A 26,307-nucleotide genomic window follows, 5' to 3' on the forward strand; every position below is an offset into this window, starting at 1 on the left:
AAGAAAAGTATTCTACGCAACGGATTTTTCCAAGAATCTCTTAAACTGAAACAATCAATCTTTCTGTTTTTGCTTAGGTTTTCATCATTGCTATCAAAACTAACAATTCTTATGCATGTCTTTTAGAATGACACTTTATTACACTGTCTTTTTAATTTATTACAGCAGTTCCCCAGACACACTTTTGTGCTAATTTATTGAAATAAACTCTGGAAAAAAAACCAAAATGAGGTTTGCTCAATTTCATTATGACTAACATTCATATACTCACATCAGTACATGATATGACCTCCTCGACTCTTGAGAAGCATCGGGATGCGATTTGGCATGGAGTCCACCAATTTTGAACAGTCTTGGAAGATTTTGGGGTCTCTGTACCAAACGTGAATTAGGGCCTAAATCATCTTCTCCATGGTTGTGCAGTCCATTCTACGAAGTAGTTGCTTACAAATTTTCAATTGGGTTCAGATCAGGGGAGTTTCCAAGCTCCTCCAGTATGTTCATTTCATTGTCATCAAAAAATGCTTCACTTAGTCCGACGTGTGACATGAGGCCAGATCTTGTTGACAAGCACCAGACTGTGTGAAACACCCACAAAAGATGTTTTGGGGATACTTCAGCTATTATGGCACTGATTGCTTGTACCCGCATCGAGGCCATGATGCGCTCACCACAATAGACTGAACTTCTCCACAGAAATGTTTTTCAAGAATTTAAAGTTACTTCCCAATGGATCCGGTGCGTATGAATCTTATTCATAATAACAAAAATGAGCAAAACTGATTTTTTGTTATTTTCAGAGTTTGTTTCAAATAATTTGCAAAAGGGTGTATATGCTGGTTTCTGCAAGTTTTAATTGCAACCATTTGCACAATCAATATATAATTTTCAATTTAATGAACCTCATTGCTTAGTGATCTGTACATTAAGAAATTGTTAAGTATTTCTATTTTTTCCAGAAATGTAACTGCTTACATTTCCTTTGCCCCTTTGTATAAGGTTTGCTCCCTTCTTTGCATCCACAAGCGAACAACAGTGAATACTTCAGAGGAGGAATTACTTAAGTGCCGTATTCACTTGTTTCTATAAGAAATGTTTTCTAATAAGCACATGAGTAAAGATGGTAGTGAAGTAGCTGCTACATTTAGCATTGCACAAGTGTCTGTGCTGGTTATTGCTAATTATCTGCATTTGGAAACAATTGAGGAAGCAAACTCTACAGAAAAAGGGTAAATTAAAAAGAAAACACTAAAAGAAACTCACATTTATGTCTAAACAATAAGATTAATTAAAAGTAGGAAAGACATGGATTGTGAAATTGGTTTGAATAAAAACCTCCAATGATTTGGGTCTCCAAAGATAAAACTTGAAAACCACCAATTTAATCAGTTTATTCTGATTTTATTAATTTAGTGTTATATATGTTTTAGCGTAGTCAACTTATTTCTGCAGTTTCTATTTTTCTAAATGGAAATGACAAACACATCTGTATCCCCTCTGCAGTCAGTATCATCAAATGGAAGGGATAGATTGCCATTTTGTGAATTACCGGTACTTACTGTAATTCTATGCACTTGCCAATCTGGTTTTATACCCCCCTTTTATATTTAATTGTAAAGTTAGTTTCATACAGTATAACTGAACAAAAGTCTGTGGTTGCAACTTCAGCTGATAATGGAATATAATTTAGTTTAGATGGGGGAAAGATAAAGAAACAAAATGATACTCAAGAATGGACAAAACAAAAAATAAACTTTATTTCTTCACGGAAGGGTCAGGAGGGAGGACTTCATCAACATCAAACTACTGTACAGAGACAGCTATTTTTTTTAATCTAGACAACAAATGTGTGGTTAAAAATGCAATTGTTAAAACTGTAAAGGACAAAATTATACTGTTAATGTCACCCATAGGAAAATTATCTTGCCCAGGTTTGTATTTAATGTTTAGTGTACACATGATATTTCTTTAAAAATAAAAAGCTTAATGCATATTCAAATCTATTAAATATCAATAAAACATTTGATAAGAAATGGTATTTCTTAAAAAAATGTTTGTGCACAAACACATGTGCACTACACATAATCCCTTTGTGCTGGCTATCAAACATTACACCACAAAGAATGTCAAAGAATGCCTTACAAGCAGAGTCAAATGGACTAAGACCGAGACCGGGACCGGGACCTTGACCTGGAACATGACGCAGATCTTGATGGTGACCTGGAACATGATTTTGATGGCGACCTATCATGGGAATTAGATTTGGAGCGTGATCTTGATTGGGAAACAGGTTTAGACCCTGACCTCGATCTAGAGCGTGACCTCTGACTGGTATCCATTTCTTCCACTTTGTTCTTGGAGTCATCCTGCTCAGGTGATGACTTTCTGCTGTTTTCCTCTTCTCTACATACTGAACTAGATCTGGACCTGGATCTGGAATATTCTTTATCATCTTTCTTTTTTTTCTTACGGCTACTCTTGCTTTCCCTCTTGCTTTGTTTTTTGCTTTTTTCACTCACGCTTCTACTCCTACTTCTGCTCCTGCTCCTGCTTTGACTCCGACTCTGACTTCTGCTCTCCTCTCTGCTTCGCTTTCTACCTTTCCTTTTGTCTTTGCTTTTGCTCCGGCTACGGCTCCTGACATTTTCCTCACTCTTTTCCCTGACTGGATCTTCTCTACTCTCCTCCTTTTCTTTGCTGCTAGACCTGCTTTCACATTTTTGTATGTCTTCTTCCTCTTTGGGCTGATCATTCTCTATTTCTTCAGTCTCATTTTCATTTTCTGGGCTAGCACTTCGACTCTGGCTCTTACTCTTTTCTTCTTTCTTGTTCTTGGTTCGGCTCTTACTTCTGCTTCTTGAGTGGGAGGCCGATCTGTGGTTTTTAGAAAAAGAAAAAAAGAAAATTAAATAAATAAAAATGGATAGTTGTCACAACAAAAGTACAGTATCTAATATTAATTGCAAATGCAGACTTAATTTATAGAAGAAATATTAAAAGCAATTTAAATTATTTTAAATTTGAATTATTTAAAGATCCAATACATGATTTAGTTAAAGAATAAAAAATACAAATGTCAACTGTAAAAGTTTGTCAAGGCAGGAAATGTTGCAGAGTGTTAAAACTGTACTTGAACCAATACAGTGGCATATTTGAAACATAACTATCTGCCGATGTGACCTTTTATTATATTTATAACATGTTCATTCTGTAATTGTGATAATCTAAACACTATTAAGGCAACAAACATTTAAAACCATATTTTATAGTGATTGATAATACAGATTAAATAAAATGTAAGGGTGGCAAGTCGGAAACAAAATTACTTAAGAATGCACAACATCACCCTGAAATATCTGACATCTGTATTTAAAAAAAAACCAAAAACACACCACAGACATGCATATTAAGCTGCTTATAATTCTAGCCATTTGTAATTTCTTATCATGGTGTGCTTTCAACTGACTCTGATGCATTCATCAAATGTATCGTTTAGACGAAAACCACACTAGTCACAATCGAACAGGGAAGCCTTATTCATCCCTCAGGGAAGAAAACAGCCAACAATTTCAGATAAAATTGTTTTAACTTTGTTCTGTTGATGGATAAAACATGTTTTATGAAACTGAGAGTTTTGCTGCTTTGTAGATTTTGTAAATAAGGATCTCATATAATGTTTGGAATACCACCCCAAAGGTCCCAGCTGTAAGGCACAGACTTTTTTTGTTTAAAAACAAACAAAATACAGATTCATTGAAGTGTCTGGGGCAAATGAGAGCAAGGGATAATAGTGACAAAGTAATCTTAACTTAAAAAATACAAAACTAATATTTAATGTTCAGTAGAATTACCTTTATTAGCAATTAGAGCAGTAAATCTTTAAGAATAAACCTCTAAAAAAGTTTACAAAATGGCACCCTGCCCTTTTCATAGAAATTTCTTTATAAATTAGTCTCATCTATTTGGAGAGACACAAATGGACAGGAAAATTGACTTCTTACCAAAGATATTTAAGAACACTCACTTCACTTTATCCAATATGACTTTCACTTGATAAAATATAAGGATTTTCAGTAATACATTTTCCAAGGTTGTGGGAAAGAAAAAATGGCATAATGGTATAGAAATTAAACAAGTTAGAAATAGTATTGGGGACTTAACATTTAGGTGCATTTGAGAAATTACTTAAAAATGTTTAGTAAGTTAAAGAGTATTTTTAACTTTTGTTTATTTACTTTATCAAACACTGAGATCACATTTTTCTTTATTAAATATTTCTATAATGTCAGTATAAAACAGTGGGAAAAACCAGATGTTATGTTTTACAAGGCTGGGAGAACCAATGCTTATTTACTGTATCACTAACTTTTTTTCATACAATTACTCTTACCTGGAATGTGATCGGCTCTTTGAACGACTACGACTGCTGCTAGCACTGTGACTCCTCCGTGAACGCCTGCTTCTGGAGTAAGATCTTAGAGATGAGGAAAAAGTTTGTTTTTTGTTTTTTTTTTTAAAAAAAAAAAAAACTCAAGAAAAACGGTTAGAAAGGAAATGATTCAAAAATCTTAAAAAAGCTTTTTTTCTGTGAAGAATTGTTAACACACATAAAACATTTAAACACATATTTATAAAAGTAAGGTACAGCTACAAGGTATAATTTGTCTACAATAACTAATAGAATTATTCTACCATCCCAATAAAACTGAATACATACTATGTTCATTCCACACAAAAATGCATCAACTATAGTAGACTGCCACACAGTCTCCAAAGGAACAGTACATACTAAACTATTAGGATTAATCTTACCAATCCACTACACTTTTGTTCATCAATGATCCAACTGATTTTTTTTTTTTTTTAAATATTAATTTTTCTTTTTGAAAACTAACCCTCCTCCACAGCCAATCTGAACCCAGCTTCTATTAACAAACTGCAGTAAAACATTTTCATGATCATATCTGGTAATATTGCAATTTATTTAGTAGCGATATCGGGTATTAGCAACTAACTAGTATGAAAAAATTACTAAACATAAAACAGTGTTTTGATAAAATATTTACCTAGAATGGCTCCTGCTTCTAGAATAAGACCGACGTCTCCTTGACCCAGGTCGGTCCTCAATTAAACGAATTTTTCGGCCATTCACTTCAGTGCCATCCAGTTTCTCAAGAGCTCTTTTCATGTCAGAATAAGATTTAAATTCTATAACACCTTCATTTTTTCTTCCTTTATGTGCGTCAGCATAAGTAACTTCACCAGCTTGACGCATATAATCCTACAGAGTGAAAAATTATTTTTTTACATTTGTGCAATGAGGAAACAATAATAAACATTAAAATGTTGGTAACTTGAAATACAGTAATCCCTCCTCGATCGCGAGGGTTGCGTTTCAGACCCCCCCGCGATAGGTGAAAATCCACGAAGTAGAAACCATATGTTTGTTTGGTTATTTTTATATATTTTAAGCCCTTATAAACTCTCCCACACTGTTTATAAATATTCCCTGCAGAGTTATACAGCATAATCCCTTTGTATTCTCTTAGATATTAGGTAAGATTCATTGAAATTATGTATAAAAACACACTGTTTATATACAGTAAAACCTAAATATTATTTTAAAGATATTGAGTGTCTCCGATATCATATGTTACAGCCATTACAATAGACAGGCAACCAGCAATAAATACGTACAATGCAAGAAAAATAGTATACAGTAAATGTGTGTGTACAGTGACACTAAACGTACGTACATGTACTAAGTACTGTAAGTAGAAAATTAATTATGGTTACTCACCAACAATGACACGATGACTTGTCCGATAACAATGAGTTTAGTTTTACTGCACAACAAAGGAGAGCATTACAGCCTTTAAAGGAGCCACTTCAGGCGATTGTGTAGCACTGCCGTTGTTCTTCTTCTGGCAGTCTTCAATCCAAATCCCTAAAGCAGATTTCATCCAGACTACTGTCTTATTACATCCACTTACAACTCGTTTTGCACCCTGGTTAAAAGGACACTGAGGCTGTAGATCTTATATTCCTTTCCTACTTTTTTAAATAAAAAGAATCGTAGCCTTCAACAAATCCAAAACGTTTATCTTTTCGACAATCGTTAACATCTTCCGTTTGTGCTTGAGCATGGCCCCTGAAGCAGTAGCAGATCATTTTGGAGCCATAATGAAGGGCTTGACTATGCATAAAGATAAACACAAAAGAGCACAACTCTTTACACAGCGAAACACGTTGATGCTGAATGAGCGAGACGAGACTTCCTGGTTAACACTGCATTCAGCACGCAGGAACTTAACTGCGTGCTCTGAATGGTTAGCTTCTCAGTCAGAAGAACTTAACTGCGTGCTCTGATTGGTTAGCTTCTCAGTCATCCGCCAATAGCGTCCCTTGTATGAAATCAACTGGGCAAACCAACTGAGGAAGCATGTACAGGAAGTAAAAAGACACATCGTCCGCAGAACCCGCGAAGCAGCGAAAAATCCGCGTTATATATTTAATTATGCTTTAATATAAAATCCGCGATAGAGTGAAGCCGCGAAAGTCGAAGCGCGATATAGCGAGGGATTACTGTATATCATTTCAGACATAAACGTTCAAACAAACATCATTTCTAATATTGGTATATATGTATTTATTAACTACTTTATAAAAACAGTACAAAAAAGTACTATTATAATGGTAAACTGTACTTAATCCAAATATCTTTTATTTAAAGTTCTAAACACAGTTCTAGTATCTGAGCAATTTTCATCACAAGTTATTACAGCATATTTTCAACATCTAAAGAAAAATATTGCAAGTTTAGAAAATACCTGAACTGTTGGAAATTTGAAAATTTGGCAGACAGTAAATAATCTAAAAAGTAACGCAAACCAAATTGAATGCCCTAATTTAAATCATTACGCTAAACGTCTATGAAAAGTTTTCACCCATTAAAAAATGAGGATGTTTACTGCATTAACCAACTTAATAAAACAGTAATCCAAGTTTTTTCACAAAAAGCAATTTTAAAACAGTGCTACACTGCACCAAATTCAAAGCAAAGAGTCATCTTTAGAGGCTAAAATAGTATTATTTATTTATTTCCTTTAGATGAAAATCAGAAGTGGGAGAAGGAAAAATTTGCATAAAATATCTTCTGTGAATACAGCGATGGATAAGCAAGCAAACAGTTATTCCTAAATATTATCTTTTAATTGCACTCTAAATGCACTCTCTCTCCATTTGTATTGTACAACTCCACTTAACATCACTTTAAAAGGCTATAATTCAACTGAACTACTACACTTACAAACACTGGTCCATAATGTTTCAGAATACAACTTTGTACATTCCATTATCCATTTAGGGCAGCACAGTTGCTAGCATGGCTGTCTCACTAATTCAGCGTTCTGGCTTCACACTTTCAGTACACCCACCTAATAACACGCATGTCAGATAATTGGTGAGTGCAATTATGATGTAAACAGGGCCTTACAATGGAACAGCACCTTGTCCAGGCACAACCCATACCAAATTCCTGAAAAGAACTAATGGCTTGAGAATGTTCTATCATCTTCCATATAAAGGTTAGCACAAATAATAATAATTTAGATGAAGTATCAAAGTATTTAAATTCAATTGCATATAATCAACCCTGTAAGCCTCTAACATCTTTAGATTCTTTTTTATGATGTGAAATACGGGACAGATTAGCTCTTAACGATCAGACACATCCAACCAGACAACTGTTTTTCCTCTTAATTAATTCTTTGGTGCAACAGACAGTGTACTTTCAGTCACTGTGACTATGTTTTGGTTTGTCTTCTCACTTTCTTTTCCCCAAACCAACATTGTTTTGATTGATGTTCACCTTTGAAATATATTTTACCAATCACCAAAAACTTTTGAATTGTAATAAGATTCAGTGCCTAGTAACTCTACTACTTGCATAAGATATAAAGGTTTACCTTAAGATCTTGCCAACTGCAACGTGTAGAGAGATTCTCTACAATAAGTCTATATTCTGTACGTGTAGGCGGTCCATATTTATCTCTCCCACTCCGTCTATAACCACCTCCGCCTTTAAGGTGACAAGCACATAATACAATTAAATTAGGCAGAGAAAAGTGAATACTGTAAATGTGAAACTATAGCCCACCCTCAAAGATCTATCTATCAAATACAACCCCCTTTGAGCAATAAATAAGTAAACAGGTATTTTCATCATCTAGCACTACATTTATACAAAGAACAAAAATATAATATTACTTAAACATTAATCAATATCAACAGAAATATTTAAAATAGAAATTAAATATGTACTGTTTTAAGCTATGAACATTGTTAAACATGCACATATTACAGTTAAAATTCAGCTACAAAAATGAACAGATGTACATTAAAACAATCTGAAAAATTTAACCAAGCCACTAAACCATTTACCATTATTTTACTTACGGTAATTTGTTATTCATAGACTCTGATATGAAATAAGATTTTCAGGCACCTATTTCAGATTAATCACATCTGTGTCTAACCCTTGGGATCCTCACCACCCAGGTCTAATGGAAAAAGGTAGCGGTCGTCACATGGCTTCCTTTTTGGTCAGCCAAGGGCCACAAAGGTCAAAGTGCCACTCATGGAAAGGTAACCCAAGGACAGCAAATGGAACAGCCAGTCATCTTAGCCTCTAAGGACTCTTTTAATTAAAACATTGAGGTCTTTGTTAAATCTAGTGTTAAACAATGACATTAAAAAAAATCCATTCATATTGTTAAATGTAATTATAAAACACTATCAATACAAACTGGTAACTTTCATTATTTACCAAACAATAACATTTACTTAAACAGTTAATTTTTCTTCAAATAACCAGTATTTGAATAAAATGTCTGAATAAAATGTCTGAATCATCTTTTACTTTTTAAAATTACAATTAAAAACTGTAAATAATTCAATCTAGATAATTTGTCATTTAAATAATATCAGCATTTACAGGCAATGTAATATTTCTTAAAAAAGGTAAATAAATGCCCCACTTACTACGTCCAGACATATAGCTCCCATCTCGGCGAGGACCTCTAGCATGTTCTACAACAACTCTCTCCCCACACAGGTCTTTGCCATTGAGTTCATACACAGCATCATCTGCATCACGTGGGTCATCAAATTCCACAAAGCCATAACTGTATATGAAAGAAAACACATGTTCAAGTTTCTTATAGTCTTATAAAGCATGGAAAACACAAGCGCAATCCATGTTGGAAGCCAGAATTTTTACCATTATCACCTATCAATATATAGATACTACTTAATTGCAAGTTGCCATTAAATCTCCCTCAATCCTCTAAACCAAATTAATCTATTGTACCCTAAGAGAAAACAACACACTATTCATTATCCACTAACTAATAAAACGGATCAGTTTTATTTGTTGTAACTCTGTGTTTATGCTTACGTACTGTAGAGCTGTGTAAAACACAAGAACATTCTGATGTTATCCTATAATCTGCTAGACTTCTGTCAAAAAAGAGCCTCTCTTGGTTATCGTGTGTGAATGTGCAGAGTATCACAAATGTAACTTTTATATGAACTCAAAATAGAAACCACAAGCAACTTCTGATAGCAAGCGATGTAATAAAACATCTGGTTAAAAACACAGATCATCTACCTGAAACTTGTGCTAAATTATAATTCAAGCTGAATAATAATGTTTGGTGGGTGTACATGTTTTTCAAGGGTGGTTCCCAATACAGGAGGCACCAAAACTCCACACATTATCCATTTGTGCAGGCACTGATGCCTATCAATTATAACAACTATTTATCTTTATATTTAGTTTTGTTTTCACTAATATTCACATTTGCAATGGAATTTTAACGTTTAAAGCATACAGAATATAATTAAGGGAAAAAGAAAATTCCAATATCAAAGTAACTTTGATCTTCATGTAAAAATCTAAGAGAAGCGCAGTCTGCACAATATTTTTTGGTCAAATACAAGTGTCAACATCACACATAAAAATGTTCTGGGTAAGTAAATTGGCAAAAAATATGTTGAAATCTGTAATGGTGGCAGAACTGTGCTTTCTTTGCCTGCTCTGTAAATGTTCAAAAGTCAATTACAAAATGTATAGGTTACAACTGTTCATTAGACATCTAATATTATAGCAGTCTGAAAGTACTTTGATCATTACAAAGACGGAGAGCCAAGAGGACCATTGAAATCAAACCTGGATGGAACAACATTCTATCCCATGAAAAAAATACACAAACCAATGCTGAATGGTAGGGGAACAATTTAACATTAAAACTAAGACTAAAGTTCATGTTTAAAAAACAGACACATGGGGCACAGGTTCTCATTTATGGAAGAACATGCATAACTCAGCAGAGAATATGGTATTTAGAAACCATCATGCTTACTTTAACAAAAAAAAAGTTTTACATCAGTATATTAAAATCAGTATTAAAACGAGCACTTATTTTACTTTCATTAATGATTATCAACAGGCTTTAAATGTTCAGGGGACCAAATATATGTGGGCAGAGACTTGTGAGAGGAACCTTTAAATAATGGAAACACATAACTGCAAAATAAAATAAACGCACGTGAGGTCGTGTTAAATTACTTACGTTAAGTAAAGATTTCACAAAAATGTACAGATGTACCAAGAAAAAAGGATAGTGAATACCAGGGAATCAAACACTCTCCTTAAAAACACATCCTTGCATAAACCGGTGAACTGCATTTGCAGGGTATTAAGTATAAGGGATACTCTCACCGCTTTATATTCAAATTGAGCTTTTTAATCCATGAAAAGGTCAAACAGTGGTAATGTAGACTTAAAAACTTTGAAAGAAATCATCCTGGTACCATGTAATACATATGAACTGTGATTAAAATTACAATTGAAGGAAAAATACATTATAAGCGACGCTGGGCGTGCAGGCTGTATTATTTCATATTGAGATCAAAAGTACTTCTTGCTTTTGCACGAAAGCTTATCAAAGAGAGACCACTGGTACTTTGTGCCTGAATCGGGAAGGTCGTCCGAGCTCCAGAGTAAAGCGTGCATTCATCTATACAACCAGCCATCCATGTTACAAGCACTGGACTTCGAACAGAGTAAAAAAAATCACCACAGATCCACACAGACTGCTTTTTGGTAGAACCCAGAGGCTCGGCTGCACAAAAAAACATGTAATCCTCTACAGGCAACGGCAAGCCGAGGCCTGTTTTGTTTGTCATGCCAGTGTGTTAGCCCGCTCTCTACAACCTTCTCAAAAGCTTCCATCGCTTTCTGGATATTTACCCATTCTTCAGGTCCACCTCAAGTATTTTCCCGTAACCTTTGAAAAATCTCTCAACATCCCTCTCCCGAGCCTGGTAGCTCAACCTGCCAACGTAGACCCGTGGCATCCCTCCCGCGTCACACTCGGTCTTTCGCCCACTCGCATAGCCTACACTGCAACGCGCGTGCGCGCCTAACAAGCGGACGCTGGGATGTGTCACGTGACCTGAACTTGCGCGCACTGCGCGATGGATTGATCCCGAGTTGTTTGCTGCATGGAAATCTTTTGTTTAAATGATGCTTTGTTGTAAATTTTACATCAATTTCGTATTTGTATTAAGTTGTTAGATGGAGAGCAAGTTTAAAGACAGACGAGTTCATAACAATCTGTGAGGTATGTTCAGGATCGTTTTAACTGCATCATAGCCTCCTGGGCAAAGTAGTGTGCTGGGGCCCCTGTTTTGATAGCAAACCATAAACGTGCATAGACATCAGACATATCGTTGGACCCTATGCTCCTGGGGACCCCGGCCAGTGCTCATACGTTTAGACGGTCCTGTGTATGGTGGTATTGTTGCTTCGTCGCTACGAAGAATTATTCAAGAATTTACACATCCATCCATTTTCTAAACCGTTTATCCTAATCTGATTCGCGGGAAACCTGAAGCCCACTCCAAAAAATTATCAGGCGCAACGCGGGAAGAATCTCTGGATGAGGAGTCAACTCATCTCCAAGTAAACATACACAGTCTGCGTTAAGTAAAATTATCGTGTCTTTGAAAAATTATATGAATGGTACATTTAATTATCAGTGTTTATTACCCGAGATTATATATAAAACGGTGAAATCTGTAAATATTCAACCATAGAGAATTTTAATCTGGAATGTACAGCATAGCTAACAACGATAGTATTCAATATATTTGCATTACATGTGGTTTGAAAATCTAAAATGAATATCTCAAAAAGTATGAAGTCATTCCATTTTAGCAGAGATTTGGGGATCATCAGTAAAAATCACTTCACGTCTGCCCTCTTGTTAGATCCAGAACTGGAGCAGAGTCTTGGATGCAGGTCCATTACAAGACACATGCATAAATATAGCAATATTTACTTTTATCGCCGTAAAATTTCTTTGTTAACTGTATTAGTTAGTCTTGGTCTCCAGACGAAATGCTTGGGAAAACAGGGACCAAGAAGACAGGCAGGGTTCAAGTGTTAGTAGGCAGCAGTGTTGCTTGTACTCCTCCAACAAGTTGACAACATATGCAAAACAAACATAAAACAACCATGACTTTTCATGTCACTTGGTAACCGAGAGGAACAGTTTTAAGTTTTAAAACTACTCCTCCATGTTTTAAGAATTGCACTCTTAAAAATAAGGGTGAGCGGGGGTTCTTCAGAGTAATGCCATAGAGGAACAATTTTGGTTCACAAACCACCCATCTATATTAAGGTTCCAGAAAGAACTATTATTTTTTTTAGATCTTTAATTTGCGCAATACAGAAAATAACCATAAATAGATGGTAGCAGATTTTTATGGTTAGGGTGAAAATGGCTCTTGTTTACAGTAACAGTCTAAGTCTAGTTTTTTTGTAATTTATTAGTGCCCTACTAGGTAGCCTACCATACATTAAATATTTCATTTTGTGTTCCTAATAAGTTTTTTCAAGGCACAAAGAACCAAATTTGTATACAGAGAACCCTTCCCAGAATAAAATGGTGATTTGTTAAGCAATGGTTCTATGAGGAACCACATAGCCTAGTAAAGACTATTTTTAAAATTGTATCTGGTGGGCTTTTTGTCGATTATCCACTGATATCCCAAGACAATGTGGGTTAGGTTGATTGGCGGCTCTAACAACGTGTTCTTTGTTGGGAATTCACGCAATCCAGAGCTGTCTGGCTCCCGTCTTACGCCCGGTGCTACTGGGATTTCAGTGCACTATGGAAAAGATGGCGATATTTGGCTGTCCTTGCTCACCACGAGCCACCTATCAATAAAGATAACTGTAACCTACTCCTTAAATCCAGGTGTACACCCTCTCTCGAAAAACGTATCTTGATACTTGTAATAGTGAATACTTACCTCTACTCGCCTCAAGTTGGTGCTCATGTATAAAAAAACACGTTATCGCAGGCAAAGCAAGGAAAGGGACGATCATAATAGGATTCCGCACAGATGGCTGTCAAAGGCAAAGCGGAGGACACTAAGGTAGAAAAGAGTCTGCTTTTATTACGACTAACTGGTTGTCTGGCGCCTTTCACATCGGAAAATGATGCATTAACTGTGGTCGGTTTAGGAATTCTGATAGATACGTGCATCGCCCAGAATTGCCAACTCTGTGTTTAATTGTCGCCTTCCATAAGCTGTATTATGGCAGTTGAGACCTGCATCCTACAAGTGATCACTAGAATGTTCGCCTTTTACAAGCTGTTTCCTTTGCGTTGCCTCATTTTACCATGTTTTTGTTGCCTAACGCTTGCACAATAAATAATTGGTATATATACCAATATATCGGATGGTTAGATAAATAAAAGCATATATAGCTGCAAAAATGAAACGGACGAGTTCGTTCATAAATAAATTGTAACGTATGCAGTATTTATGGTTTCGTTTTAGAACTTGTAGCATTTAGATTTTCTGGTCCAATGCAGAGGATAGGTTTCTTTACAAAGTCTGCGTGTTCACTGTAGAGCGGAGTCCACCCACAACCAAATGAGGTTGCTATCAAATGCACCGAGCCTAATGAACTGTTAATAACATACGTACGTCATGTCATATGCCCACTAGCACAGGTGTAAAAAAAATCAGCGAGTGAAGTTAATTTAAACTGAAAACGTGCAAGCATACCTATTCATATTCTGTCATTAAAAGTAATTATCTTGAATGTGTAGGGATTGACCTTTACGTGCTAACATCCCCTCTTTTAAAGATGTAATGAAATATGACATTCTTTTCTCCTTTTCATTTTCGCACGCACTCAATTCAAGTCAAGGTCACCGGGGCTGTAAAAGTGTAATATGGGACACAATGACATCCTGGAGTCCACTGTGCCTGTTGGTTTTCGTCGCGGACCTTAATTGTGCAAACGGAAATTCATGAGTTTATATGTCAATTCAGAACTTAAAGTATTTGTTAAATCTGTATTGAAATATATTACGTTTATATGTATATCACGTGGGAAAATGTTTTGATTGTATTACTTAGATATAAGCAGAAGTTTGGTGACGGGGTCAAATCTTAAATTCAGATTCTGATTCTATGATGTTCAAAATGTGGAGAAAAGGTTATTTTAGAATTGTTCTATAAAATGTGTATGTGAAGACCTATATACCATGACAACTCCAAAAATTGTCCTTTTTCAAACAAGTCGCGTCGTGCCGGTCTTGTCACAGACATTACGCCTATTGATCAAAGTCCAGCACTCATCTCCATATCCTACAAAACCGGTACAGTATAACCAACGATAACTGTCGTAGAAACTGTTCAGTCTAAAGATTGTTGCAGTCTTCTCCATTCAGCAATAAGCCCAGTCTTATTCATTTTCGAAATTTTTACACGAGCTGTTTTTGAGATACATAATTTATTCAAAGCTATATGTACGCATTCACACACCTAAATCTATAAGTGGAGACAGATGGCAGGGTATTTGCTGTACAGATCACAAACGCGATGATGAAGAGAAAGAAACGAATACAGGCGTCAAACCTGGCAGTACTAATCTGTCGACCTGTGCAGCTGGCTCACGGTTTTTGATCTAATGGGTATAGTTTTAAATTAAATATAATTAAAGCTGTGTACTTGATTCTATTTCCTGATAATTTTACTCTACATTTATTTGTGTGCATAATAAATATTATGTAACTTATTGTATTTAACTGTATATTATTTGATTGTAAAATCTTCCGTTATCACTAAAGCAACATTTATATGGAAGTACTCAATGGACCATTCCAACATTTGTTATTGATTTTTTTAATCTTTATGTTTAAGATTTTCATCGCAATAAATTGTATTGCACTTTTTCAGGCAGTCTGGTATTTGAAGCCTTTATTTACTATCGGGTCTTAGATTTTGGCATTCAGAGTTTATTGGATACTGTGTACTCCATTCATCATTAATTTTATTATTAGGATACAATCAAGGAAACAAACTCCACACATTCAAAAGACGAATTAATATGTAAGTTACAAAATAGAGTGAAGCATTTAAAGATGTGTCAAAAATACAAATATTTCTAAATTTCTTACAAGATCAAACACTTTTGCGTTTTTTCCAATGCAAAATATGAGAAGAAAAAAGACCAAATAGTAAAATAATCAGAACAATTTGAGGAAAAATGACTCGCTAGTTATATGAAACATATTCGAACAAAATTATACAGCCACAGTGGGCCACTGAAACGTGTGGTGTCATAATATTATATGCGAGAGACTAAAAAAAGTCAGAAAAGATAAACCACCAGAGCACAACTATATAATAACCATAGAATAATCGAGCTTTGAAATACAATTAAAAGTTGACCACTTATATGCATCACAGTTCACACAAAACTGTTCTCTTATACACAAATTTAGTTCCTTTATGTCTGGTTTAGAAATGAATCTGAAAAATGCTTACTTTTGGTTCCCCAGCTTTCTTTTCATGTGTTCAGAGTTTTCTCTGGATTCTCCAAAATGTGCAGGTTTTGTCAGTTCAGATTTCTGACTTGGTCTGATATGAATGAGTGTAGGTATGTCAATAAGTGCATTATGGGAGGAACTGTGTCCCTTCCGACATTAGTTATTTTCATGCACCTCATAATGATGAATTTGGCTTTACTTTCCCACAACACTGTCATTTTGACAAAGACTAGGTGTCATAAGGTTGAGTGTGAACTTACTTAAAAAAATCTGATTTCTATTTTCTTCTTATTTCAGACTGTCTTCCTACATTTGCTGCTATGCCTGGTCATTTTTTACACTACATATTATATGATTGGCAGTGTCTGTTTTGGTGCCTTTAGGTAAGAGAAGCTGTTCCGCCTTAAGTTCTGCTTCCCTGAAGCTTTAACACTTTTTACCCAAACAATTGTTATTTGTGTGTCTGACTATCGTGTAAACTGGACAAAGAAAATGATTTACAACCTCATATTTTTGTGGTCTTTCCCCCACCTCAAAGCTGCACTCATTAAATTGATGCCTGAGAGAATGTGATATTGAAGTTATTACTTTCATTCTTCCTATGTATTCTTCTTAAAGTATTAAAGAAAGGATGAAAAAGAGGATGACGTGAACTTGAAATATCCATGAAACTGTTTCCATTAAAAAGTTACATTCATGCGTCACTAGGATCCCATTTTGGCTACTGGCTGGGGAACCTTCTGTGTGCAGTTTACATGTTGTTCTGTGTCTGGGTATATTGTGTTTACTTGTTTTCATTTAGTCTCAAGATATTTGTACTAGTGACTCTACTCTGACTCAGTGTATGTGTGAATGACCTGTGATAAACTTGGGTCCATTTTGACTGCTTGCTGCCTTGCATCCATTTTTATCGGAATAGGCTTTGATTCTTACCATCTAGTGTTTGAAAAATGATGAATAGTTTTCCAAAACACCAAAATGCATACAATGTCACTCTGATGACCTCTAGTTTCCTCCTGTAAGTGTGGACTGCCTTTTCTCTTTAGACTTGATCATTTTGATGGACTCATACCCTTTGATTTTAAAACAGAGCCTACAGAATCAAATTCCAAGTACCTTGGTAAGTTTAATTGTATTGTTATTGAGAGATCATTAAAAACAATTTTAAGATTTAGTAAAAATATGTTAACAAAAGATTTTTTTCCAAATTTCTTTGATAAGGCATAATCATGGAAATCATGTTTACTGGTGTCTTAATATACTTGTACTTATGCTTTATTATCAAGTAGTAAGTGTTGGAAAGAAAAACACAACTAATTTAATTGGTCTTTCCTGTTGGCATAGTGGTCACTAAAACTAATATTTATGTGTTTTGTTTATTTATCACTACTGCTTCACAGCAATTATAATCTTATTAAAGCAAGTTAAACATTTGGTTGGATATCTCAATAATCAAACCTAATCAATGTTTTACAGTTTAGCTTACAAACAATTTTAGGTTCTGTTTTAAAAATTGTATTATCCTGGGTGTATTACTTAAAACTCCATGTTTATGTAACTAAATTAAATGAATTAATTAATGAATTAAATCAATTTATAGCTCTACATGACTTTAACTGTAGACTCAGCAACCTTTTTTGTGAATTTGCACATTCTCTTCCTTTTTTTGCATGGTTTCTCACATATCTTTGTGCTAGGTTAAAAGGAAATTTAAAACTGACATATATTAGTTAGCGTGAGTATATACGTGAGTGTGCTCTGCAATGTCCAGGCCCACCTCTTAATTAGGTAGGCTTTGTCAGCTCCTGCCTCTAAATTTTGATGAAGTCAGGCTAGCAATTGGATGAAGTGATGGATTATTAAAAGAGGCAGGTTTTGAGATCTCGGGCAAATGACCACAAACTCTATTTAATTTTAATTTAACCGAAAAGGTCAGTTGAGAGGCAATTCTCATTTACAATGACAATCTCTCAACCTTATCCAGAAGTTAGTTTAAGGGAAAGGAAGTGACATTTTGGTTTTAGTAACAACAACGTTTGCTATTATGATGCTCTACATAAAAAAACAAACATGTTATTGATGTACTTGCTTTAATGGCACAATGAAATGGTCATGAGAAGCAGTTTTAGTGTTGCTATGCATCTTGTTGCTCTTGTACTTTCAAAGACAAAGAGAAAGCGAAACAATGTAAATTATTTTTGATGATGTCAAAACATTGCATTTCATCCTTTTTTAAAAAATGTTTTCATCTGTTTCCTAGTAAATCTGCTTTCCATGGAGCTTACATATTTTAGTAGTGGGCTACTTTTTGCTGCTGTTGTAAAACGCTGGGTTTGGGATTATGCCATCACTGTCACATGTATTCATGTTGGGCTAACATCTGCAGGTGAGAAAGACAAATATTTCCATTCTTTAAAATAATTTTTTACTTTGCATGATTTTTACATTATTATATTAGTTTATAGAGAAAAGCACGACATTGTGGTGAATGAATGGATTGTTGAATGACCCAACTGTTATTCAGAAGGACAGTGTGGCTTAGTGGTACAACAGATGGTTTAGCTTAAGATACCAACATTAACTCATGATACTCAGTAATGTTAATATTGTAACTTTATTAGAACTGTCCTGTCGTATTTGTAAATGTATGCATTTTCAATAACACCCATCATTGGAGTACAGGAGTATCTTAAAATGCATTGAATACATTGAATATTCTTTACCTAATGTATCTGTAAATGACTTTTTTTTATTATTATGAATGCTTTTTCTGAAAACAGCCCATAGTGCATGGTACCCATCAATACATTTGAGCAATAGATCATGAATACAATAGGTGAATATCTTTCTGGATAGCTATTAATGTTGGCTTGGAGAATGAACAAAGCTATTAATTTGACAAAAACAGGTGTATTTTTGACTGGAATTGACACTGATCTATTGAGGATGATGTATACTTAAGAATGAAATTAATTTTGGTTACTCTATATGTACAAATAGACTAAATGTATTCAAATGTGGAGAAATGTGCACTTCTCCCAGAGCATCTATTAGTGTTGTTGCACACATAAAAAGTGCAGAAGACATCCAGGCAAATCCGCTGTGTTGTGTCAAAAATGATTTAGCTGCGGGCCAACTCTAAATGACATTAAAGGGCTTTGCTAAATTCATTCACAATGCCACTCACTTGTATTAATCTCACTGTACTGTTTGTAGCTCTGGCTCTCTTTTTTACTGCCAGAAACTTAGAACACATAATGTAATATCATTGCCAGTTTGTTTAAACTTTATATAAGTTGGTTTACTGTTAGCATTTACATATTTAAAGAGCTAGTAAATAGCTAAAACAACTAGAAGACAAAATAAAATACAAACAAGTCACCCATCCTATGTATAGCCTGCATTGAATTAATTTTAAAAATAAATTTACCCTCCTGTCTTCTATATTTGTTTACCAATCACATGTGCCATTTTGTCTCGATTTTTCTATAAAAGAAGGAAAAATTTGCAGAAAGTTTTTATATTCTTTATGATTTACTAGGGGGCTTCACCCCCTGCTCACTTTGCTCGCCAACCCCCAGGTTTCCGGATACACACTTTTAAAAAAAATTGTTTCTTTGAATTTGCTATTTCATTAGTTTCACTTTTATTTCAGAACTTCTGTAAAAACATTATTTGGAATCTTTTGAGTCCCAATATGCTGAATCTTTTTAATGAGGTCCGTATGAAGTGTTTAATGACTTTGTAAATTAATTCAGGATAGGTTTCTCTGTTTGGAATTTCAGCACAGACAAAGCGCTCTTCATCATCAGCAGTTAATCTTTTTTTTTTTTTTTTTGCAAAGTAACCGATAAATGCATGTGAGGTAAACCCCGTTTTTAAAAATTCTTGGACTTAAATTTCAAAGCCTTACAATATTTACATTCTTCTGACATATCACCTTTGTTCATATATTCGATCTCTATTCGCCTTTTCGTTATTTCTCAGAGTAATAATTTCTCTTTTTTTGCGCTAATGCGATGTTTACTCTTTGTTTTGACACTATCGTTTTTTTCTGCTTCATATTCTGTATCTTGCTCTGCATGTGTTTTGCGCCTACATTTTTTTTTTGTCTTTTGAATTCCAGTTTTCATGATCTCTAACCTGCTCCGCATGTGTTTGCCCCCTTGTTTTTTAACCTCTTTATGACGTTTTACTTTTTTCTACTCTGTCTTTTATTTCTGACCTTGTTTTGTCCTTTTTTTTTCAATGACACCTGGGGCCTCATGCATAACGGTGTGCGTAGAACTCGCACTATAACATGGCGTAAGCACAAAAGCTGAAATGTGCTTACGCACAGAAAAATCCAGATGCAGGAATCTGTGCATACTCCAACTTCCACGTCCTTCCGTTACATAAATCCCGATCAGCGTGAAAACTAACGCTCGTGCACGTGCATTATGTAACGCCCCAAATCCTCCCAGAATTACGCCTATTTGAATATGCAAATCAATATAAATCACCCTTAAGCGCAGCCTTCTGTGAAAAGACAATGGGAAAAGCACGGGGAAAATATAAGAATTTCAGCGAATACCAAGTGGAGGCAAAGGAAAAACATAGCATTTGTTTAATTAAACCGTGGTATAATCAACAAAATGAAGTTGATCGAGTGACATAACGTGTTGGAGAAACTTGAAAGCTCACATTCACAAAATCGCACAGTGCCGGAAATAAAAAAGAAGTCACATATTAAAGTCGCCGTGAAAAGGCGAGTAGTAGCCCACTGTCTGAGTGTCATATGAAAGCTTATTAGGGTACAGAGAAAAAAAAGGGCACACAGTGGGGAAAAAGCACGAAATGTCAACTTCAATCTCGACATTTCCACTTTAATCACATAGTTTATTTTGTCATTAAAATAGAACATCATCAACTTCATCTTAAAATCATTTAATTAACCAGTTTCTCAAATCACATCGTAATTAAAGTATAACACATTAAATGCTTTGTTTTGTATGTGGTCTTCTATGTGCTCTATGTGTGTGAATCACTACGTGCTTCATAAACCGGCTCTCTTCCTCTGACAGGACACAGAATCCATTACATTCATGATATTACAGCTCTCTGAATAACTAAAATACTGAGATGTATACGTGATATTATTTTCATGATGATAGTTAAAGCATGTTATTAAACATGGGTTGTCCAATAGAGAAAGTCCAATGTCAATATGGTATCTTATGCACGGTGGATGGCCACATCCGTTGCGGACACTGCATAGCCGCTCGTGCTCATGACACAAGCGTTTTAACTATTGTCGAAATTTGCTGCTGCGTTTTTAGCTGTATCGTTATTTTCTCTTTCTGTTTTATATTCAATATATATTGGCATGGCCGCCCCTGCAGTCCTTGCTTTTCTTTCTCCAAGTAACCGATCCCCACACAATCAGCTCTGTAATAGACGTTAAGCTATCTGTAAGCTTAGAGCGGCGATTCTTCAAAACGTACAGTTTGAAGATACAGTGATATAAATACTCCGAGTGGTGCAGTAAGAGTAATATGGAAAAAGATGATCCGCTGTGGCAACTCCTAACGGGAGCACCTGAAAGAAGAAGAAGGTGCAATGAGAGTAACAACGCTAAAGCAGTTATGGTATTTGGAATACTATAGCTATTCCCTGGACCATTATATTGTTACAAGTTAATTACAATCAGATGCATTACACTAATAAACAATATGTGGTTAGTTTCAGTGTATTTATAAAGCTGTGTCAGGAAAATAATGAGTAACCACACAGGAACAGTAGCACTGCTTTGACGCTGGGTGCCGCCAGTCTGCAAAACCGAGCGGAAAACTTGCGTACGACAAGGTATGAGGTACCGTGGAAAAGTGCGTGGCTTTACGCCAAGTGTAGGTTTTATACATCGTGATTTGAACGTGGAAAAGTTCTTACGCAACATTTCTGTGCGTAAGCACCGTTTATAAATGAGGCCCCAGGTCCGTAGTGATTATTTTCCCTTTTTCAAGTAATAATTTCCATTTGTTTGTGCTACTGCGATCTTTACTTTCTTTTTTTTATACTTTCTAATTTTCCTACTTTCATATTCTTTAACTGTCTCCACATGTGTATCGCGCCAATGTTTTGGGGTTTTTTTTGAGCCTTTTGAATTCCACTGCTTTCATAATCTCTAACCCGCTCTGCATGTGTATAGCGCCAACGTTTGTGACCGTCTTTATGAAGTTCTACTTTGTCTTTTAATTCTGAGCCTGATTGGACATGCTTTTTTTTTTATATAATTGTAATTTTTCCGGGCTGATAATTACTTTCCTTATTTTCTGAATTTGCACCTAGATTATTCTTTTTCTTTTTTTTTCTCTCCAGCACTTTTGAGTCTCTTTTCTCCGCGCTGCTTTCTTCTTCGCTTAGTCGTCTACGTTTCATTTATAACGTATTGTCCTTAAACGCTTTATATGCGCAACAGGCACGAGATTTTAGAGGGTGACTGGAAGAAGAAGAAGAAAAAAAAAAACCTGAAGCAAGAGTCATAACTGGGAGATCATCTTTCAGTAACCAAAGCCAAGAATCACAAGACAAAATCAAAGTCAGGGATTTCCGAAAGTTCAAAAACCAGAGAAACAAAGCAGAAAAAATAGTCAGAAAGATTTGAAGGGTGTTGGAATCTGTGTAGTCAGATGAGGAAGATTACCCTTCATTGACTTTTTAACCTCTTGTGTCATGATTGACAGTGCTGTGACTTTTGTGGACATGCCCACTTCACAATGTTCCAGGAATTAACAATAGTACTGTTAATATTGTGGCCAAAAAATGGCCTAAATCAAAACCTGCCGTATATTTCAATAATAAATTAAGCAAATGGATTCCTTGGGGTAAAAAAAAACCAAATAAAAACAGTAGAGGCCAATGTTTACACAGATCACCCCAAGATTGAATGCAAAAACTATTCAAAACAGGAGACCCTTACAGTAGTTGAGAAATTAACCTTATAAAAGTAAATCTATTGGATTTTTCAGAATACATGTGCTTCTCCGTAACTGTTCCTCTTTTCGTCCTTAGTAATGCAGGAGTTTCCCCTGATCTGGCAGTGGTGGCTGGCTCTTGGTAAGGAATTTTAATCACTCATTTCAGTCACTTAAATATTTTTGTTTTTATTATTGTTAATTTTAATATATAAGTATGTCCTGAGTGTACCACACATATTATTTAGTATCAAATACATCATTCTTTCATGTTTCATAATGCAATATACCTACAAGTAACTTCATTGCACTATTTATTGCATTAAAGTAAGTTTAGTTCCATATCTCTTCTAACAATATGGAACTGCTGATAAAAGTGATTTCTAAGTTGGAATCAACTATTTTTAGCATCTCAAACTCATTCCATATATCTAAACCTGTTTGTACTTTGATACATTTATAGATCTGATATTTTCAGTGGCTTGATTATTCTGTGTATTATATAACAGTAAGCGTATGCCTGTATTTATTCTACCAATATGGCACTGCTAAAAACAATGAATACTGAATTGGGATGTACTATTTATAACATTAAAAACTATTTCTACAGTTATGGTTTAACTGGCCTGTTAGTTCCACCAAATGATGCCTTATGTGAAATGATGACATCATTTTTTGCCTTACTGCAGTCTAACTTTGTGCTCCTTCCAGCAATATGGGACTGGTAAAACAATGAATTCCAAGTCATGATGTACTGTTTCTAACATTGCAAACTGTTTGTAACCTGATTCATTAAAAGGACTATTAGTAATATTCAGTTGTACCAAACCTCTGTTTACATGGCTTTAATACACAATATAATGCATTATAGTACTGAACCTCTTCAAGGAATAAGGAACTGCTATTAACATTGATTTCCTATTGGGGATGTACACATTCTAGTATTACAAATTGTTTCTAGCTTGCTTCATTCTAGACAAAAGTTTACATAATTTAATTCATGCTTTGTTACTTGCTGACAATATTAATTAATATTTGAAAATGTAATGTTATTAGGATTAATCTTGCAATGTGTTGGACTAACTACTCGAGGGTTGGCTCCTTGTTTGCTTAATGCTGCCTTGATAGCCTCCAGACTCCAAGGCTCTGAACTGGTGTAAGGTGTAGGAAATGGGCAAATGTATTGACTATATTTAACAATGCAATTGTTTTTTCTTATCTTTTGAAGAATAGTAGGAAAATGGATTGAAATTGTAAGTGTAAAACCATAAAAAAGAAAAACGTTATGCAACATGTACTGTGATCTTATGTTAAGTACATTTTTGTTTGTTTTTTCTTCCTGATCATTTTATAGGCAGTGGGTTGTTTCTGATGATCTGCAATGGTCAGCTGATTGCTTACTTTGCCTGCCAGAACGACCACAGTTATCCGACATTTGACAACTACTGAGAAGTTTTCTCAGAACAGCACTTGACTGTGTACCTTGTGGTTTTGGAATTATGGTGTGCTTTGGACAGCTGACAACCATCTGAGCTAAGTCAAAAAATGTACATCAGATGTATTCCCTCCATTCAACTTGACTGCCTTTCCCGGTTTTGCCTTTTATAAAAGATGCACAATCTAAAGATGTTTTAATCTAAAGAAGTTTTTAATGTAAAATCTCATGCTTCAGCAACACATGGCCTTGCTATTTTCTTTTGCTCAGAGGATGGAGAATAGTCAATGAAGTACTAAGGGGACAACAAAATATAACTGCCTGGACACTCAATTCTTTTTGGTTTAAGGAAAGTATTATGGAAACATGTCAAATATCCACTATTATGCCAACCACTGTATATAAAAGGGTTTATGGTGACATACCCTGTTATGTTATAGGAATATAAAAATACATGAAGATTAAGGACATTCTGTGGCAATTAGAAGCAGATGATTTGCATATGTGCAGCACAGTGTCACAGTGGTGGAGCTGCTGCCTTATGGTAAGGAGACCAGGATTCACATCCCAGGTCCTTTCTACATGGAGCCTGCATGTTCTCCTGCTCTCTGTGTGGGTTTCTTCCGACCTCCTTCTAAAGACATGCAGGTTAGCTGATTTTGTGTTACTAAACTGGCCCTGTTCTCCGTGTGTGTGCCCACCCAGCAAAGGACTGGCGCCCTGTCCAGGGTTCGTTCCTGCCTTGCCACCTATAATAGCTGGGAACGGTCCAGCATTCAGAACTAAGTGGGTTAGAAAATAACTGACTGACTACTTTACATGTTTTTAGGACTCCTTGCTTTTTTTTTTTTTTTTTAAATTAAAACATATTGTATTTAAAAAGCAATCTCTAAACCTCACTCCATGATTTTATGCCAACTACTAATTTAGATTGACTAGGTGTGAATGGGCATGGGTGTGTATATGGGTTTGCTATGCGATAAACTGGTATGCCATCCACTCTCAGTTCCTGCCACTCGATGTGACCCAGAACAAAGTTCTGATATACCTGAATTAATATGCTGAATTTGTCTGTCACTTTCTTGGTTAAAATAATTACTGGAGAATAAAATTACACATTTATTACTGCAATGTTTCTCTTTGGCAAACTGTGTTGGAAACTTTAAAAAAATTGTTGCTACACTTGGTTCACTCTGTGCAAAACCACAACCCTCCCTCCTCCCATCAAATCACCAAGGCTGCAATGCCCTGCAGCGATACACACAGCGACAAACAGTTTTTGACACCAATGAGCAAACTTTAACAATGTGCATGTCAAGAGGCAGACTACAACAGGGAACTTTGACAATACTCTGTATAATACTTCTGTATGATATAACATAATACAGATTTAAAGCAGTATGGCTTATTTATTACATACATATATATAAATATACACATATATACATACATACATATATATATTATATACATATATATATATACACATACATACATACATATATATATTATATATATACATACATACATACATATATATATTATATATATACATACATACATACATACATACATATATATATTATATATATACATACATACATACATATATATATTATATATATACATACATACATACATATATATATTATATATATACATACATACATACATACATACATACATACATACATACATACATACATACATACATATATATATTATATATATACATACATACATACATACATACATACATATATATATTATATATATACATACATACATACATACACATATATATTATATATATATACATACATACATACATACATACATACACATATATATTATATATATATACATACATACATACATACATACATACATACATATATATATTATATATATACATACATACATACATACATACATACATATATATTATATATATACATACATACATACACATACATATTATATATATATATACTGCTCA

The 26,307-nt window shown here is 34.8% G+C and overlaps 2 protein-coding genes across 4 annotated transcripts; one reads left to right on the forward strand and one right to left on the reverse strand.

Moving 5' to 3' along the window:
- Nucleotides 1-1,733: 1,733 nt before the first annotated feature.
- On the reverse strand, nucleotides 1,734-11,470 carry LOC120517457 (serine/arginine-rich splicing factor 4-like). The gene is made up of 6 exons (XM_039739796.1): nucleotides 11,315-11,470; nucleotides 9,043-9,185; nucleotides 7,968-8,080; nucleotides 5,067-5,281; nucleotides 4,391-4,474; nucleotides 1,734-2,874 (listed from the first exon to the last, which is right to left on the reverse strand). The coding sequence occupies exons 1-6, from the start codon at nucleotides 11,419-11,421 to the stop codon at nucleotides 2,160-2,162; spliced, it is 1,377 nt and encodes a 458-aa protein (XP_039595730.1). The 5' UTR covers nucleotides 11,422-11,470; the 3' UTR covers nucleotides 1,734-2,159.
- A 12-nt stretch (nucleotides 11,471-11,482) lies between these two features.
- tmem244 (transmembrane protein 244) lies at nucleotides 11,483-25,569 on the forward strand. Of its 3 annotated transcripts, none has more exons than XM_039739801.1 (6): nucleotides 11,483-11,687; nucleotides 16,218-16,303; nucleotides 16,967-17,040; nucleotides 18,181-18,306; nucleotides 22,971-23,015; nucleotides 24,228-25,569. In XM_039739801.1, exons 2-6 carry the CDS (start codon nucleotides 16,272-16,274, stop codon nucleotides 24,320-24,322), a joined length of 372 nt encoding a protein of 123 aa, XP_039595735.1. In that variant the 5' UTR covers nucleotides 11,483-11,687; nucleotides 16,218-16,271; the 3' UTR covers nucleotides 24,323-25,569. The 3 variants fall into 3 exon arrangements, with proteins under 3 accessions (XP_039595735.1, XP_039595733.1, XP_039595734.1); XM_039739799.1 differs by lacking the exon at nucleotides 11,483-11,687 and adding an exon at nucleotides 13,265-13,509; XM_039739800.1 differs by lacking the exons at nucleotides 11,483-11,687; nucleotides 22,971-23,015; nucleotides 24,228-25,569 and adding exons at nucleotides 13,265-13,509; nucleotides 22,278-22,794.
- Nucleotides 25,570-26,307: the final 738 nt, after the last annotated feature.

This window comes from Polypterus senegalus, chromosome 17 (assembly GCF_016835505.1).
Source record: "Polypterus senegalus isolate Bchr_013 chromosome 17, ASM1683550v1, whole genome shotgun sequence".
Lineage (NCBI taxonomy): Eukaryota > Metazoa > Chordata > Cladistia > Polypteriformes > Polypteridae > Polypterus > Polypterus senegalus.

What these genes read in the sequence shown, in the direction of transcription:
- LOC120517457 (XM_039739796.1), bottom strand. Translation starts at nt 11,421, where the DNA reads ATGCCACGGGTCTACGTTGGCAGGTTGAGCTACCAGGCTCGGGAGAGG. An exon ending in GAGCTATATGTCTGGACGTA is followed by an intron (nt 8,081 to 9,042) that starts GTAAGTGGGGCA and finishes GTCACCTTAAAG; the next exon opens with GCGGAGGTGGTTATAGACGG. An exon ending in AGAAGCAGGAGCCATTCTAG is followed by an intron (nt 4,475 to 5,066) that starts GTAAATATTTTA and finishes CTCATCTCTAAG; the next exon opens with ATCTTACTCCAGAAGCAGGC.
- tmem244 (XM_039739799.1), top strand. Translation starts at nt 13,477, where the DNA reads ATGGCTGTCAAAGGCAAAGCGGAGGACACTAAG. An exon ending in GTCTGTTTTGGTGCCTTTAG is followed by an intron (nt 16,304 to 16,966) that starts GTAAGAGAAGCT and finishes TTTTCTCTTTAG; the next exon opens with ACTTGATCATTTTGATGGAC. An exon ending in GCAGTGGTGGCTGGCTCTTG is followed by an intron (nt 23,016 to 24,227) that starts GTAAGGAATTTT and finishes ATCATTTTATAG; the next exon opens with GCAGTGGGTTGTTTCTGATG.